This window comes from Gorilla gorilla, chromosome 17 (genome assembly GCF_029281585.2).
Source record: "Gorilla gorilla gorilla isolate KB3781 chromosome 17, NHGRI_mGorGor1-v2.1_pri, whole genome shotgun sequence".
NCBI classification, from domain to species: domain Eukaryota; kingdom Metazoa; phylum Chordata; class Mammalia; order Primates; family Hominidae; genus Gorilla; species Gorilla gorilla.
In genome coordinates, this window is record NC_073241.2 from 37,088,761 (window position 1) to 37,105,067 (window position 16,307).

General features: G+C 42.9%; 1 protein-coding gene across 1 annotated transcript in view; it reads right to left on the bottom strand.

Moving 5' to 3' along the window:
* Positions 1-2,480: 2,480 nt before the first annotated feature.
* The window catches only part of CEP192 (centrosomal protein 192), a 182,988-nt gene continuing 169,161 nt past the window's right edge, over positions 2,481-16,307 (bottom strand). The window contains exon 46 of the mRNA XM_063699366.1: positions 2,481-2,571. Within this exon, the coding sequence (XP_063555436.1) occupies positions 2,514-2,571 (58 nt within the window). The 3' untranslated portion in view covers positions 2,481-2,513. The remainder of the gene's footprint in view (positions 2,572-16,307) is intronic.

The following is a 16,307-nucleotide window of genomic DNA, read 5'->3' on the forward strand; positions in this document are numbered from 1 at the left end:
GCCAGACAAAAAAGAAATATGCTGTATGTTTTCATTTATATAAAAATGCCAACTAATCTCTAATGAGAGAAAACAGACCACCAGTTGTTTGGGGACAGGGTGGGGGGCAGGGAGATGCTGGAGATTAGGACTGGGCAGGAGGGAACTCTGGGGGATGGATATTGTAAATGAAAAAGTATCTGAAACAGGTCTCAATCAATTTACAAGTTTATTTTGCCAAGGTTAAGGACCTGCCTGGCAGAAGAAAAGACAGAATCCCAGAAGCAGTCCGTGGTCTGTGCCTTTTTCCAAAGATGATTTTGAGGCTTTAATATTTAAAGGGGAAAAGTGGGCTGGAGGGGAAAGAGGAGGGGTATGGTAATCCACGTGTTGCAAGAGAAAAGGAGCAGGTAGGGCAATAGTCAAGTATGTATTGGTCTCCTGCTAAGTAAACCAGCACTTTACATAAGAGAAGGTGAACACAGAGTAGCTCCCTGCAGAGACGTTTAACCTGTTATCTGTAGCTGTCTGCTTAGGAATAAAAGGAAAGGCAGCTTCTTGCATGACTCAGCTTTCAGCTTGGTATTTTTCCTTTTGGCAGAGTGAATTGGGGGCCCTTTTGCAACGTGTTGACTGTCTTGATTATGGTGATGGTTTCACAGGGGTACACCTGTGCCCAAGCTTAGGCAGTTGTACTCTTTAAATTGGGGCAGTTTGGCCGGGCGCGGTGGCTCACGCTTGTAATCCCAGCACTTTGGGAGGCTGAGGTGGGTGGATCATGAGGTCAGGAGTTCGAGACCAGCCTGGCCAACACAGTGAAACCCCATCTGTACTAAAAATATAAAAATTAGCTGGGCGTGGTGGCAGGCGTCTGTAATCCCAGCTACTTGGGAGGCTGAGGCAGGAGAATCACTTGAACCCAGGAGAAAGAGGTGGCAGTGAACTGAGATCATGCCACTGCACTCCAGCCTGGGTGACGGAGCTAGACTCCATCTCAAACAAAAAAAAAAAAAAAAAATTGGTGCAGTTTATTATATGTCAATTACACCACAAGAAAGCTAGGGTTTTTTCGGTTTGTTTTTTTAATCACCAGATCTGCCCCTTACTGGCTAAATGGGAAGATGTTGGACAAGCTCCTGAACCTCACTAAGCTTTCTCACACAGAAATGGCAGCATCTATCACTAGGGCCACTAAATGGGATGGGGCACAGAGGGCTTCGCAGAGCAACCATGGAGACTCATTGGTGTGATCGGTCATTAGCACCTCTTTTGTAAAGAACAGCTTTAACGAGCTATAATTCACATGCCACACAATTCACGCATTTAAAGCATGTAATTTGATTGTTTTTACTGTATCACAGAGCTGTGCAACCAGCACCACACTCGGTTTCAGAATATGTCATCTCACCCCAAAAAGAAATCCTGTGCCCTTTACCTACCTCCCCTACTCACCACCCTCCCCAACCCCCACCCTAGGCAACCTCGAATTTACTCTCTCTGGATTTGTCTATTGCAGACATTTCACAGAAGTGGGGACATATAACATGCGGACTTTGGCTTATTGACTCAAGCACAAGGCTCTCAAGGTCCGTCTGTGTGGCAGCACGTGGCAGCCCTTTATTCCTGCCTGTGGCTGAATATGCCACAATATGGATGCACTGCATTTTGTTTATCCATTCATCAGCTGATGGACATTTGGGTTGTTCTACTTTTTGGCTATCATGGATAATGCTGCTGTGAACATTCGAGTATGAGTTTTTATGTGGACATATGTTTTCAGTTCTCCAGGAAAGAAATTGCTGGGTCATATGGTAACTCCACCTTTAACTTTCGGAGGAGCTGCTAGACTGTTTTCCAAATCAGCTGCACCGTTTTACATTCCTATCAGCAGTGTACGAGGGTTCTAATTTCTCCGCATCCTCACCAACACTTGTTATTATCTGGCTTTTTTTTTTATTATTATTACAGCCATCCTGGTGGGTATGAAATAGAAACTCACTGTGACTTGGCTTTAATCATTCTCTCGTCTGTATTCCTGCAAGAGTGATCTGGTAGTAATGGCCATGAGTAATTGTGGTTTGTGTTCGTTATCTTGATTGTGGTGATGGTTTCACTGGTGTATACAAATGTCAGAACTCATCAAATTGCATACCTTACATATGTGCAGTTAATTGTACACTTGACCCTTGAACAATGTGGGGGTTAGGGACGCCAACCTCCCACGTGGTCGAAAATCTGAGTATAACTTTTGAGTCCTCCAGAATGTAACTACTCATAGCTGACTGTTACCAAGGAGACTTACCTGTAACATAAACAGTCAATGAACATTCTGTATGTCATATAGATTATATAGTGTATTCTCACAATAAAGTGAGCTAGAGAGAAGATGTTATTCAAAAATCATAAGGAAGAGAAAATACATTTACTATTCACTAAATGGAAGTGGACCATCATAAAGGTCTTCATCCTCTTCATCTTCACATTGAGTGGGCTGAGGAGGAGGAGGAGGAAGAGGAGGGGTTGGTCTTGCTGTCTCAGAGGTGGCAGAGGCCAATGAAAATCCACATGTCAGTTGGACCTGGCCGTTCAAACCTGTGTTGTGCAAAGGTTGACTGTATATCAGTTACATCTTAATGAAGCTGTCAAACAAACAAATAACCACTCCCCCCTGCTGCAGAAAAGCAATAATGACCACATGCCAGGGGGCTGGAATAATTACATTTCTTTTTTCCAAAAAGTCTCTGGACTATTTTTGTCTGAGAGCCCTTTTTCCTATATGTCTTAATACTGTAAAGTGTCTCAGAAAATTTTTTGGAAATAGGCCTGATAAGAGAACCGAATGGAAGATGTGCCTCTGAGGGGGTGAGGGCCTGCTGGGACCCCAGAGGGTGCGAGGTGCCGGGCAGGGCACGCAGGCTCTCCGTAGCCCCCTCACCGTGGGCCACCCACCCTGGGCCCCTGGAACAGGCCTCAGGCTAAGTTCTTTCTGTTCGAATCAACCCCATGGTTGCCGGGACAGACAACAGATAATCTCAACCTGGAAACAAACCTCTGTCCATAACATTCACAAACCATTGGAAGCTTTAGTCATATTTATATGTCCTATATGGCTTGATCAATAGTCTCATATACTGAAGGCACTGACAAATGCAATTAACAATGAAAGCTGAAGAATTACAATGTGATAATAAGGTCAGTATTATTTACGTATTCCATCAGGGAGATAATTATGAAACTCTAAACAAAGGAGAACACAGAAAATAGCTCATGTAGACTCAATTCTCTTTGTCCTACTTCAAATTAAATTCATTTAGGAAGAAACTTTTTAAAATATGATAAAATTGAACATATCATCTGGGTGCAGTGGCTCATGCCTGTAATCCCAGCATTTTGGAAGTCTCGATCACTTGAGCCCAGGAGTTTGAGACCAGCCTGGGCAATATAGGGAGACCCCGTCTCTACAAAATATAAAAGAATTAGCCAGGCATGGAGTGGCATGCCTGTGGTCCCACCTATTCTAGAGGCTGAGGTGGGAGGATTGCTTGAGCCTGGGAGGTGGAGGCTGCAGTGAACAGTGATTGTGCCACTGCACTCCAGCCTAGGCGACAGAGCGAGACTGTCAAAATATAATAATAATAAAATTTTAAACATCATATTCTTTACAAGAAATTTAGAACTCCATGAGAACATGCAACCACAAAAACAAAATGGTCTGCTCTTTAATGGTGGTACAGATTGAGTTTGTCCGTCAACACAAAAGGTGAAAGCTGCATGCATGACAAACGACCTATGCAGCAATGAAGACGCGAGCCCCGCAGATCTGCTAGAAATAGCAACATATGGATGTCTGTTGTTGAGAAAACATAACCACACAGTAAATACTAAACACATGTATTAAATATGTATGTGACGCCTTTACATTAATTAAAGGTATAAGATGTGTACATGATTTTTTAAAGCCACTATAAATATGGCCTAGTCAAAAAAAAATCTGTACATTTTGCTAAGTGATCCATTCCCTAGTGTGGAGACTGTGCTGCTGAGCTCACAGCATAGAGAAACGCATGTCCCAGGCACTGCCCGTAGGTGAGAATCTGTGAAGCATGCCTGTGCCCACCTCACACAGCCTAGCAGTCGCTGGCCCCTTCCTCACACTCCTCGTGGAATCCTGAAATGGTTTCTCATGCTGGTCATTTGTTTTGCAAGTCCTGCCTCATGTATCACTGAACTACAGTAACACTTTCAGTTTCACAATTACACCTTTAAATCCACTCGCAGTGTTCAGGCGTCACACACACAACAGGCTCTGCGTTCGCCGGAGTGAGGATTGTGCCTTCGTGGGTCCCACCGCCAACACTGAGCAGAGACATGCTCCCACCTTAGCATAGAGATGCACGCCACCCAAACATGCCTGCTAAAGCCCAAACCATTGACTAATTTTCTCGCAGCCCTTGTATTTTGATAAAATATAGTTTACACATCTAATATAGATGTAGAAACTGTCTTTCAACATCTGTGCTTAGGACAAAATCCCATCTCCTGGGGCCCGGGAGCCCTGTCAGGGCCTTAGTCCAAATGCTAGCATCTTCACCCAGCAACCCCAGCAGGTCACTCAGACTCCTGTGGCCTGTTTCCTCACAGTCGAATGCACAGAGATAGAGAATAACACGGCGGTTCCCAGGGCTGGGGAGGAAATGGGAGACGTACGCCAAGGGAGACAAAGCAGATAAGGAGGAGGCCAGTCCAGAGAGCTAATGAGCAGCATGAGGGCTGGAGAAATAAGACCACACCGTATTGGGGATTTTTGCTGAAAGAGTAGATTTTAGGTGTTCTTGCCACACAAAAAATGGGTAACTATGTAAGGTGATGGATATGTTAATTTGTTTGACTATAGTAACCATTTCACTATGTGTATATATACTCAATTTCTGCAAATAACCAGTTTCTCCCAGCATAGTTAATTTCAGAATAAATAACATCACCACATCATGATATGCTGCTAGGCCATGTTGATGTTGTCAAAAAGTTTACAAAAAAAGATTTTCTTTAAAAAAAGAAAGACTTCATTCTAGTGAGCAGTTCGCAAACTGGAGAAACACAGCCTTTGGTACAAAACATCGGTGTGCTCCAAGAAAACAAAGAGAAGCATTGTCTTGTAGAGACGGTTTCCACCCAGGTTCCCACTCTGGTCTGCTTATGCAAATGAGGGATGCACACTTGCTTAGTTTTGATTGGCCAATGCTTGTTTAGTCATGATTGGTCAACATAGGTACTGTCTGTGGGTTAAGGTCCAGGAGGCGACATGGGATTTCCTGGCAGCTGTTGATTCAGGTAACATGAACAAGAGCAGAGAGCTATGAAAGTCCCAAAGTTACACAAGCATCTGGGTTTTCCAGCAAATGGCTCCATGGCTCTATTTTAAATTTAGGACCAGTTAGCCACTCAGGATCTGTCTTGAAGGATTGACTCAGGCTCACAATGTGATTTTTGAAACTCGTGAGGCATGGCAGTAGGGAGGCTGACTGACCAATTTTGCTCAACTTTGCTCTCAGCCCGGCTGGGGCCTCCTACATAAGTCAAGCCTAGGATTAAAATGGTAACCAGTATAAGGGCTGTGCTGATTATTAGTGTCAGGAGATTTAGGTGACCACGGAAGGTAGGACTCCCCTTCTCTGGCTTTCTCCTTTCCTGGATTTTTGAGCTGCCCAAATTCTGTTCTTTGGCTCTTCGAGGCAATAAGCTGTGGCTTTTTGTCCAGATGTCCAGATTCTTGTTCCCTCTGCTTGGCTTGGACTGAGGCCACCCTCTAGAGAAAAGCAACAGAAAGCAGGCGGCTGGCCTCTGCTGCCCCTTCCTCCAGGCGTGGGCTCCGTCCAGGGTCAGCCTCCTCAGGGCTCTCTCTGGCGCTGCACACAGTTGTTTTTTATTTTTTGGTCCCAAGTTTGTGACTGTTGCCTGTGGGAGTGTGGGTGGCTGAGGGGCCACCTCTCCAGGGCTCAAAGTGCCCATGGACACCGGCTGAGGCTGAGGCTGAGTCCCAGGTGGCCCTTAGAGAGTGACACTGTTCATCTGAAACAAGTCCCCTTCTCCCTACAGCAGGAGGAACGCCTCAGCTAAAGCCTCTAAGGATAAAATTACTTCATGTATAAATAAATTTATTTTTCTCTATGTATCCACATGCTGGATTTTTATGTTAGTACAGTGACGTTTTCCCATTTTCCAGTTGCTTGGGTCTACCTGCCCCCTCTCTCCCAGCTCCATGGACCTCAGCCTTAGGTTTTGAGAGCACTTCCCATCTTACAAATACTTAGACTTAGAGGATCTTTATTGGGTTCTTAACATTTGTCTGTGAAAAAGCAGGGCAGGCTTCACGCTTCACTGTGGCTCTTTTCCACTGACAGAGGCTGACTGTATGTGCTTCTGTTGGATGATGGCCTCATATCCCTGAAAATGGGAAATACCACGGACAACGCAGTCTTTGCATCCTCTTCCAAATGGACCCTCAGAATCCACGCGGGCTTCAGAGAGCAGGATCCAAAGCCACCTGGTTCCTCCACGTGCTGTTCCTGCAGGGGCAGCCATGAGGGACGGTGGAACCCTTTCACTTCTAACTGAGGTCAGGTGCATGGAGAGGCCGTGACTGAGTCCAAACTTGCTCTGCCGGCCACACGGCAGCCAATAAGTCAAGAGACACGGAGTTGGGGCAAGGAAGGCGACTTTATCTCAGACAGTCAGCAAACTGAGAAGACATGGAAACTAACGTCCCAGAGATCCATCTCGGAATCATGCGGGCTTTGCCTCGTCTTCTCTGTGAGAGGGAAAGGAGGCGGCTGACAACCGCAATTGTCTGGGCGCCAACAAGGGTCTGGGGGAAGTTTGTAAAACTTCTTTGTCCATGCATAATGGTCTCTCATGTGACAGTAGCTAAACCTCCCTGTTTCTATAAATCCTTAACAAAACATAGTTAGCTGTTTACATACTTCCCTTTTAATCCCAGAGTTAGTTTCAAAAACGACATGATTACTGTTTTTGTGTTTTATCTCAGTGCTCTAAAATTATCCTAGCCTACGTGCAGGAGTGGGTAGAGGCCCCTTCAACAAAAATGGAGCTAGTTGTGTCCGTTCTTTCGCTGTTTCATTGTCACAGGCCCATGTGGAGAACGTGGTCAAGAAGTTCCGGAATGTTCTGCCACCTTGTAGGAATGGTCAGTGTGACTTCTTGTGTAAACTCTCAAATGCAGCTCAGCCCACCAGAAAGATATTTCAGACGAGGAACATGGGCACGAGCTGCAGCCTCCTTCTGGCTCTTCACTAACGAGCTCACTAAATCTAGGACACGTGTTCACTCTATATTTGTAGAAAGTTATGTTTTCATCTTTTTGCAAATTCGTTTGAAGGTTTTGGGGGTCCCGCCAAGATGCCTCTGCATCCAAGATGCCTTTGCATCACCCAGCAAAGCCACAGAACTCCACCTGCCAACGAGCCTCGAGGCTGCTGAACCTGCTGCAGACACACTCAGTCTCGGCCCACGGCGGGCCCCACATGGCACAAGCCCTTTCCCCGCACTGACTCCCCACGCTGCTTTATTCCTGACCATGTGTTGCTGTGTTCCTTCCTGGTTTGGGGCCTGCTTCGGTTCTGGTTCTGGTTTGGCCCTATCCAATGTGCAAGTCCTCTCAGCAATGACTGACAGCCAGGTTTGCAGGTCTGCCCTGGCGGGATCTGTCCCTATTGGGGCAGGAGGGGTCCATTCTCCACTAAGAGAGGACAGAAAATCTGGCTTATTCTTTCCTTCCTGTCCTCCTGTGAGCTCAACTCCATCAGAAGGATGTGCTGCGCCCCCTGGAAAAGAGAACAGGTTTTAGGATCTGGACCCGTGAGTGGTGCTTCTGGGTTGGCTGTGGCCTGTGGCTGAGGATGTATGACAGAAGCTACATGCACTCAGTGGGTCTGTGAGCCTCCAACCGAGAAAAGCCTTTACCTCTCCTCGTGTGTGAAATCTTTTCTTATATCAACAATGTATTAATAAATTAGATTACAAAGTTTCTTACAATAAAGGAACTTTGTCCTGAATGGCTGATAAGTGCTTATATGAATTTAATATCCTCAAAATCCCCAGAAAATATAGAAATTGAACTTCTAATATTTTATTTTTTATTTTTATTTTTTTTTTAGACATGGGATCTTGCTATGTTGCCCAGTCTGGTCTTGAGCTCCTGGCGTCAAGTGATGCTCCCACCTCAGTCTCCTAAAGAGCTGGGATTACAGGTATGAGCCACCATACCTGGACTTCTAATATTTTAAATGTGTTAGCCTTTCAAGAAAAAATATTTCTCCTCAAAATTACTATCCCTCATAGCATTTTTTTCTATAAGAAACTAAGTTCATATAATCAAAGTGATTAAACAAATCAGACCAGTTTGATAAATTTGATTTAAAGACAGCAAATACGCCTTTTCCTTCATTTTTTTCTATGCTGCATATAATGCAGGCATACATTTTATTTTTGATAAGATGTAAATTTGTTTGTGTTTTTAGGTTTAAATTCCCCAGTTCTTTTCTCTGTCTTTTTTTGTTTTATTTTCAAAGCTATACACAATTTCACACATACCATTATGATCTAGATATATTTACCAAGACATTTAAACATGTATATTTCCTGTTTTCAAATCCCTATTAGCAGCCAGGCACGGTGGCTCGTGCCTATAATCCCAGCACTTTGGGAGGTTGAGGCTGGTGGATTGCTTGAGGCCAGGAGTTCGAGACCAGCCTGGCCAACGTGGTGAAACCCCATCTCTACAAAAAAATATGAAAATTAGCTGGGCGTGGTGGTGTATACCTGCAATCCCAGCTACTCGGGAGTCTGAGGCAGGAGAATTGCTACAACCCAGGAGGCGGAGGTTGCAGTGAGCTGAGATTGCACCACCGCACTCCAGCCTAAGCAACGAGAGAAACCCTGTCTCAAAATAAATAAATAAATAAATAAATCCCATTAGCTTCCTAAATAAAATATCCAAGTATCATTATTAGTAATATTTATTTGTTTTATAAATTTATTTGTATTTTTATTTTGTATTTCCATAGGTTTTTGGGAAACAGGTGGTTTTGGTTACATAAGTTCTTTAGTGGTGATTTCTGAGATTTGGTGCACCATCACCCAAGCAGTGTACACGGCACCCAATTTATAGTCTTTTATCCCTCACCCCCTCCCACCCTAACCCTGATTCCCCCGTGTCCACTGTATCCTTCTAATGCCTTTGTTTCCTCATAGCTTAGTTCCCACCTATAAGAACATACAGTGTTGGGTTTTTCCATTCCTGAGTTACTTCACTTAGAATAATGCTCTCCAATTCCATCCAGGTTGCTGCAAATGCCATTATTTCATTCATTTTTATGGCTAAGTAGTATTCCGTGGTGTATATATAACACAATGTCTTTATCCACTCATTGATTGATGGGCATTTGGGCTGGTACCACATTTTTGCAATTGCAAATTGTGCTGCTATAAACATGTGTGTGCAAGTATCTTTTTCTTATAATGACTTCCATTCCTCTGGGTAGATACCCAGTAGTGGGATTGCTGGATCAGATGGTTTCAGTTCTTTAAGGAATCTCCACACTGTTTTCCACAGTGGCTGTACTAGTCTACATTCCCACCAACCATGTAAAAGTGTTCCCTTTTCACCGCATCCCCACCAACATCTTTTTTTTTATTATTTCTTTCTTATTATGGCCATTCTTGCAGGAGTAAGGCAGTATCGCATTCTGGTTTTGTTCTTTTTGTTTGTTTGTTTGAGACAGAGTCTCAATCCGACACCCTGGCTGGAGTGCCGTGGCACGATCTCAGCTCACTGCAGCCTCCACTTCCCAGGTTTAAGCATTTTTCATGCCTCAGCCTCCCGAGTAGCTGGCATTACAGGCGCCCACCATCATGCCCAGCTAATTTTTGTATTTTTAGTGAAGACAGGGTTTCACCACGTTGGCCAGGCTGGTTTTGAACTCCTGACCTCAAGTGATCCTCCCGCCTTGGCCCCCCAAACTAGCATTGTAGTTTTGATTTGCATTTCCCTGATAATTAGTGATGCTGAGCATGTTTTCATATGTTTGTTGGCCATTTGTGTATCTTCTTTTGAGAGTTGTCTATTCATGTCCTTAGCTCACTTTTTGATGGGACTGTTGATACTTTTCTTGCTAACTTGTTTGAGTTCCTTGTAGATTCTGGATATTAGTCCTTTGTCAGATGTATAGATTGTGAAGATTTTCTCCCACTCTGTGGGTTGTCTGTTTACTCTGCTGATTGTTTCTTTTGCTGTGCAGAAGCTTTTTAGTTTAATTAAGTCCCATCTATTTGTCTTTGTTTTTGTTGCATTTGCTTTTGGGTTCTTGGTCATGAAGTCTTTGCCTAAGCTAATGTCTAGAAGGGTTTTTCCAATGTTATCATCTATAATTTTTATGGTTTCAGGTCTTAGATTTAAATCTTGATCCATCTTGAGTTGATTTTTGTATAATGCAAAAGGTGAGGATCCAGGTTCATTCTTCCACATGTGGCTTGCCAATTATCCCAGCACGATTTGTTAAATAGGGTGTTCTTTCCCCACTTCATGTTTTTGTTTTCTTTGTCAAAGATCAGTTGGCTGCAGGTATTTGGGTTTATTTCTGGGTTCTCTATTCTGTTCCATTGGTCTATTTGCCTATTTTTATATCAGTACCTGCTATTTTGGTGACTATGGCCTTGTAGGATAGTTTGAAGTAGATAATGTGATACCTCCAGATTTGTTCTTTTGCTTAGTCTTGCTTTGGCTATGCAAGCTCTTTTTTGGTTCCATATGAATTTTAGGATTGCTTTTTCTAGTTCTGTGAAGAATGATGGTAGTATTTTGATGGAAACTGCATTGAATTTGTAGATTGCTTTTGGCAGTATGATCATTTTCACAATATTGGTTCCACCCACCTATGAGCATGGGATGTGTTTCCCAAATCATCTATGAGCACGATTTGTTTGTGTCATCTATGATTTCTTTCAGCAGTGTTTTGCAGTTTCCTTCTAGAAGTCTTTCACCTCCTTAGTTAGGTATATTCCTAAGTATTTTATTTTTTATTTTTATTTTTTGCAGCTATTGTAAAAGGGATTGAATTGTTGATTTAATGCTCAGCTTGGTTGCTGTTGGTGTATAGCAGAGCTACTGACTTGGGTGCATTAATTTTGTATTCTGAAACTTTGCTGAATTCCATCAGTTCTAGGAGCTTTTGGGGGGAGTCTTTAGGGTTTTCTAGGTATATGATCATATCATCAGCAAACAGTGACAGTTTGACTTCTTCTTTACTGATTTGGATGCCTTTATTTCTTTCTCTTGTCTGACTGCTCTAGCTAGGACTTCCAGTACTATGTTGAATAGAAGTAGTGAGGGTGGGCATCCTTGTCTTGTTCTATTCTTGGGGGAGATGCTTTCAACTTTTCCCCATTTAGTATTATGTTGGCTGTGGGTTTGTCATTGATGGCTTTTATTACATTCAGGTATGTCTCTTCTATGCCTATTTTGCTGAGGGATTTAATCATAAAGGGATGCTGGGTTTTGTCCAATGCTTTTTCTGCATCTATTGAGATGCTCATGTGATTTTTGTTTTTATTCTGTTTATGTGGTGTATCACATTTATTTACTTGCATGTGTTAAACCATCCCTGCATCCCTGGTGTGAAACCCACTTGATCATAGTGGAGTATCTTTTTTACATGCTGTTGGATTCAGTTAGCTAGTATTTTGTTAAGGATTTTTGCATCTATATTCATCAGGGATATTGGCCTGTAGTTTTATTTTTTTGTTATGTCCTTTCCTGGTGTTGGTATTAGGGTAATACTGGCTTCATAGAATGATGTAGGGAGGATTCCCTCTTTCTTTGTGTTTTGGAATAGTGTCAATAGGATTGGTATCAATTTTTCTTTGAATGTCTGATAGAATTCAGTTGTGAATCTGTCTGATCCAGGGCTTTTCTTTGTTGTTGACAATTTTTTCATTACCATTTCAATCTCGCTGCTTGTTCTTGGTTTGTTCAGAGTTCCTATTTCTTCCTGGTTTAATCTAGGAGGGATGTATATTTCCAGAAATGTATCTATGTCCTCTAGGTTTTCTAGTTTATGCACATAAAGGTGTTCATAGTAGCCTTGAATAATCTTTTGCATTTCTGTGGTATTGGTTGTAATATCTCCCCTTTAGTTTCTAATTGAGCTTATTTGGATCTTTTCTCTTCTTTTCTTGGTTAATCTCGCTAATTTAGTCTATCAATTTTATTTATCTTTTCAAAGAACTTTTCAGCTTTTTGTTTCATTTATCTTTTGTATTGTTTTTGTGTTTCAATTTCATGTAGTTCTGCTCTGATCTGTGTTATTTCTTTTCTTGTGCTGGGTTTGGGTTTGGTTTGTTCTTGTTTCTCTACTTCCTTGAGGTGTGAGTGACCTTTGATTGTCTGTGCTCTTTCAGACTTTCTGATGTTGGCATTTTTTAAGGCTATGAACTTTCCTCTTATTCTGCCTTTGCCATATCCAGAGGTTTTTTCGTTTGTTTGTTTGTTTGAGACAGAGTCTGCTCTGTCGCCCAGGCTGGAGATCAGTGGTGAGATCTCGACTCACTGCAACCTCCGCCTCCCAGGTTCAAGCAATTATCTGCCTCAGCCTCCCCAGTAACTGGGATTACAAGTGCACGCCACCACGCCCAGCTAATTTTTTTTGTATTTTTAGTAGAGACAGGGTTTCACCATTTTGGCCAGGCTGGTCTTAAACTCCTGACCTCGTGATCCACCTGCCTCGGCCTCCCTAAGTGCTGGGATTACAGGCGTGAGTCCCAGAGGTTTTGATAGGTGGTGTCACTATTATCGTTCAGTTCAAATAATTTTTTAATTTCCATCTTGATTTCATTGTTGACCCAGTGATCATTCGGGAGCAGGTTATTTAATTTCCATGTATTTGCATGGTTTTGAGGATTCGTTTTGGAATTGACTTCCAATTTTATTCCACTGTGGTCTAAGAGAGTACTTGATATGATTTCAGTTTTCTTAAATTTATTGAGACTTGTTTTGTGGCTTATCATGGTCTATCTTGGAGAATTTTCCATGTGCTCATGAATAGAATGTATATTCTGCAGTTGTTGGGTAGAATGTTCTGTAAATATCTGTTAAGTCCATTTGTTTTAGGATATAAATGACTTTCTGTCTTGATGATCTGTCTAGTGCTGTCAGTGGATGTTGAAGTCCCCCACTATTACTGTGTTGCTGTCAATCTCATTTCTTAGGTCTAGTAGTAATTGTTTTATAAATTTGGGAACTCCAGTGTTAGGTGCATATATATTTAGGATTGTGATATTTTCCCATTGGACAAGTCCTTTTATCATTATATAATGTCCCTCTTTGTCTTTTTTAACAGCTGTTGCTTTAGAGTTTGTTTTGTCTGATACGAGAATAGCTACTCCTGCTCACTTTTGGTGTCCATTTGCATGGAATATCTTTTTCCATCCCTTTACCTTAAATTTTTGTGAGTCCTTATGTGTTACGTGAGTCTCGAGGACAGCAGACACCTGGTTGAAGAATTCTTATCCATTCTGCCATTCTGTATCTTTTAAGTGGAGCATTTAGGCCATTTACATTCAATGTTAATATTGAGATATGAGGTATTATTCCATTCATCGTGCTATTAGTTGCCTGAATACCTTGTTTTGTTTTGGTTTTTTACTGTGTTTTTGTTTTATAGGTCCTGTGAGATTTATGCTTTAAGGAGGTGTTATTTTGGTGTATTTTGAGGATTTAAGATTTAGAGGTCCTTTTAGCAGTTCTTGTAGTGCTGGCTTGGTAGTGGCAAATTCTCCCAGCATTTGTTTGTCTGAGAAAGACTGTATCTTTCTTTCATTTATGAAGCTTAGTTTCACTGAATACAAAATTCTTGGGTGATAATTCTTTCGTTTAAGGAGGCTAAAGATAGGGCCCCAATCCCTTCTAGCTTGTAGTGTTTCTGCTGACAAATCTGCTGTTAATCTGATAAGTTTTCCTTTTTAGGTTACCTGGTGCTTCTGCCTCACAGTCCTTAAGATTCTTTCCTTCATCTTGACTTTATTAGATAACCTGATGACAATGTGCCCAGGCAATGATTTGTTTACGATAAATTTCCCAGGTGTTATCTGGGCTTCTTGTATTTGGATGTCTAGATCTCTAGCAAAGCTGGGAAAGTTTTTCTTGCTTATTCCCTCAAATATGTTTTCCAAACTTTTAGATTTCTCTTCTTTCTTGGGAACACCACTTATTCTTAGGTATAATTGTTGTTTAACATAAGCCAAAACTTCCTCGAGGCTTTGTTCATTTTTTATAATTCTTTTTCCTTTGTCTTTGTTGGATTGGGTTAATTCAAAAACCTTGTCTTTGAGCTCAGAAGTTCTTTCTTCTGCTCGTTCAATTCTATTGCTGAGACTTTCCAGTGCATTTTGCATTTCTCTAAGTGCGTCCTTTATTTCCAGAAGTTGTGATTGATTTTTATTTATGCTTTCTATTTCACTGAAGATTTTTTCCTTCATATCTTGTATCTTTTCTTTATTTCATTAAATTGGACTTCACCTTTCTCTGGTGCCTCCTGGATAGCTTAATAATTGATCTTCTGAATTCTTTTTCTGGCAATTCAGGGATTTCTTCTTGGTTTGGATCCATTGCTGATGAGCTAGTGTGATCTTTTGAGGGTGTTAAAGAAACTTGTTTTGTCATATTACCAGAATTGTTTTTCTGGTTCCTTCTCATTTGGGTAGAGTATGTAAGAGGGAAGATCTGGGGCTCAAGGGCTGCTTTTCAGATTCTTTTGTCCCATAGGGTTCTCCCTTGATGTAGTGCTCTCCACCTTTCCCTAGGGATGTGGCTTTCTGAGAGCTGAATTGCAGTGGTTGTTACTTCTCTTCTGGATCTAGCCTCCCAGTGGAGCTACCAGGCTCTAGGCTGGTACTGGGGGTGTCTGCACAGAGTCCTATGATGTGAACCATCTTCAGGTCTCTCAACCATGCATAGCAGCTCCTGCTGTGGTGGAGGTGGCATGGGAGTGAAATGGACTCTGTGAGGATCCTTAGTTGTAGTCTGTTTACTGCACTAGTTTTGTGCTTGGTTGGCCTCCTGCCAGGAGGTGGCATTTTCAAGAGCCCATCTGCTGTGGTAGTACAGGGAGGATCAGGTGGTGGGCAGAGCCCTAGAGCTCCCAAGACATTATGTCCTTTGTCTTCAGCTACCAGGGCAGATAGACAAAGACCATCAGGTGGGGGCAGGATTAGGTGTGTCTGAACTCAGACTCTCCTTAGGCGGGGTTTGCTGCGGCTGCTGTGAGGGATGGGGGATGGTTCTCAGGACCATGGCCTTCTGTTCCCATGAGGATTATGGATGCCTCCGCTGTGTCACACAGGTCACCAGGGAAGTGAGGGGAAGCTGGCAGTTACAGGCCTCACTCAGCTCCTACACAGCCCAAAAGGCCAGTCTCACTCCCACCGTGGCGCCCCCAGCCCCCACAGGACAGCACCGAGTTTGTTTCCAGGCAGCTGATGAACAGGACTGAGAACCTGCCCCAGGCTACCAGCCTCCCAGCTGAGAAAGCAAGCAGGGCTTTCAGGTTTCAAGCTTCCCCGCCTGCCGCGGCTTCTGTGCTGTGTCTGCGCTCCGATTCACCCGTCGCCCGAGTTCTGTCTGGGAAACTTCGCGTTTGGTTAAAATTGTTACAAACTTCAGCTGGAAGTTTCCTTCTCCTTTGGTCTTTTCCCAGTTCCTCTGGCAGCCCTCCCTAAGGACCTCTGGAAGATGAAGTCAGAAATGGCTTCCCTGGGGACCGAGGGAGCCCACAGGCCTCTCCCCACGGCTTCCTCAACCCCTGTATTTTGCACGGCTCTCTAAATTATCTCAGTTCCAGGTAAGGTCGATTCCTTCTCCTGTAATCTGGACCTTCAGTCTCCCCAGTGAGGGTGTGTGTTCAGGGGTGGATGATCCCCCTTTCACACTTTGGGTACCCACAGTTTGGAGGCTGTCTCCTGGGGCCTGCAGGAGCAATCCACTTCTTTCAAAGGGTCTGTGGATTCTCTCGCTTTCCTGGTAGGTTCCTGCGGTAGTTCTTGGAGCAAAAGTTCACTGGTGTGAGTCTCCACACGCTGCGCTGTCTGTCCAGGTGGGAGCTGCAATTTACTCCTGCCTCCTATCGGCCATTTTATTTGACCCTATGTAAACTTGTTTTGTCTTGCATAGTCCAGATAACTTGATCTTTCTAAACTTCCTATATTGATTTTTCTGTTCAAATAAACTAATAGTACTTCCATACAAATTTTTAGATTTA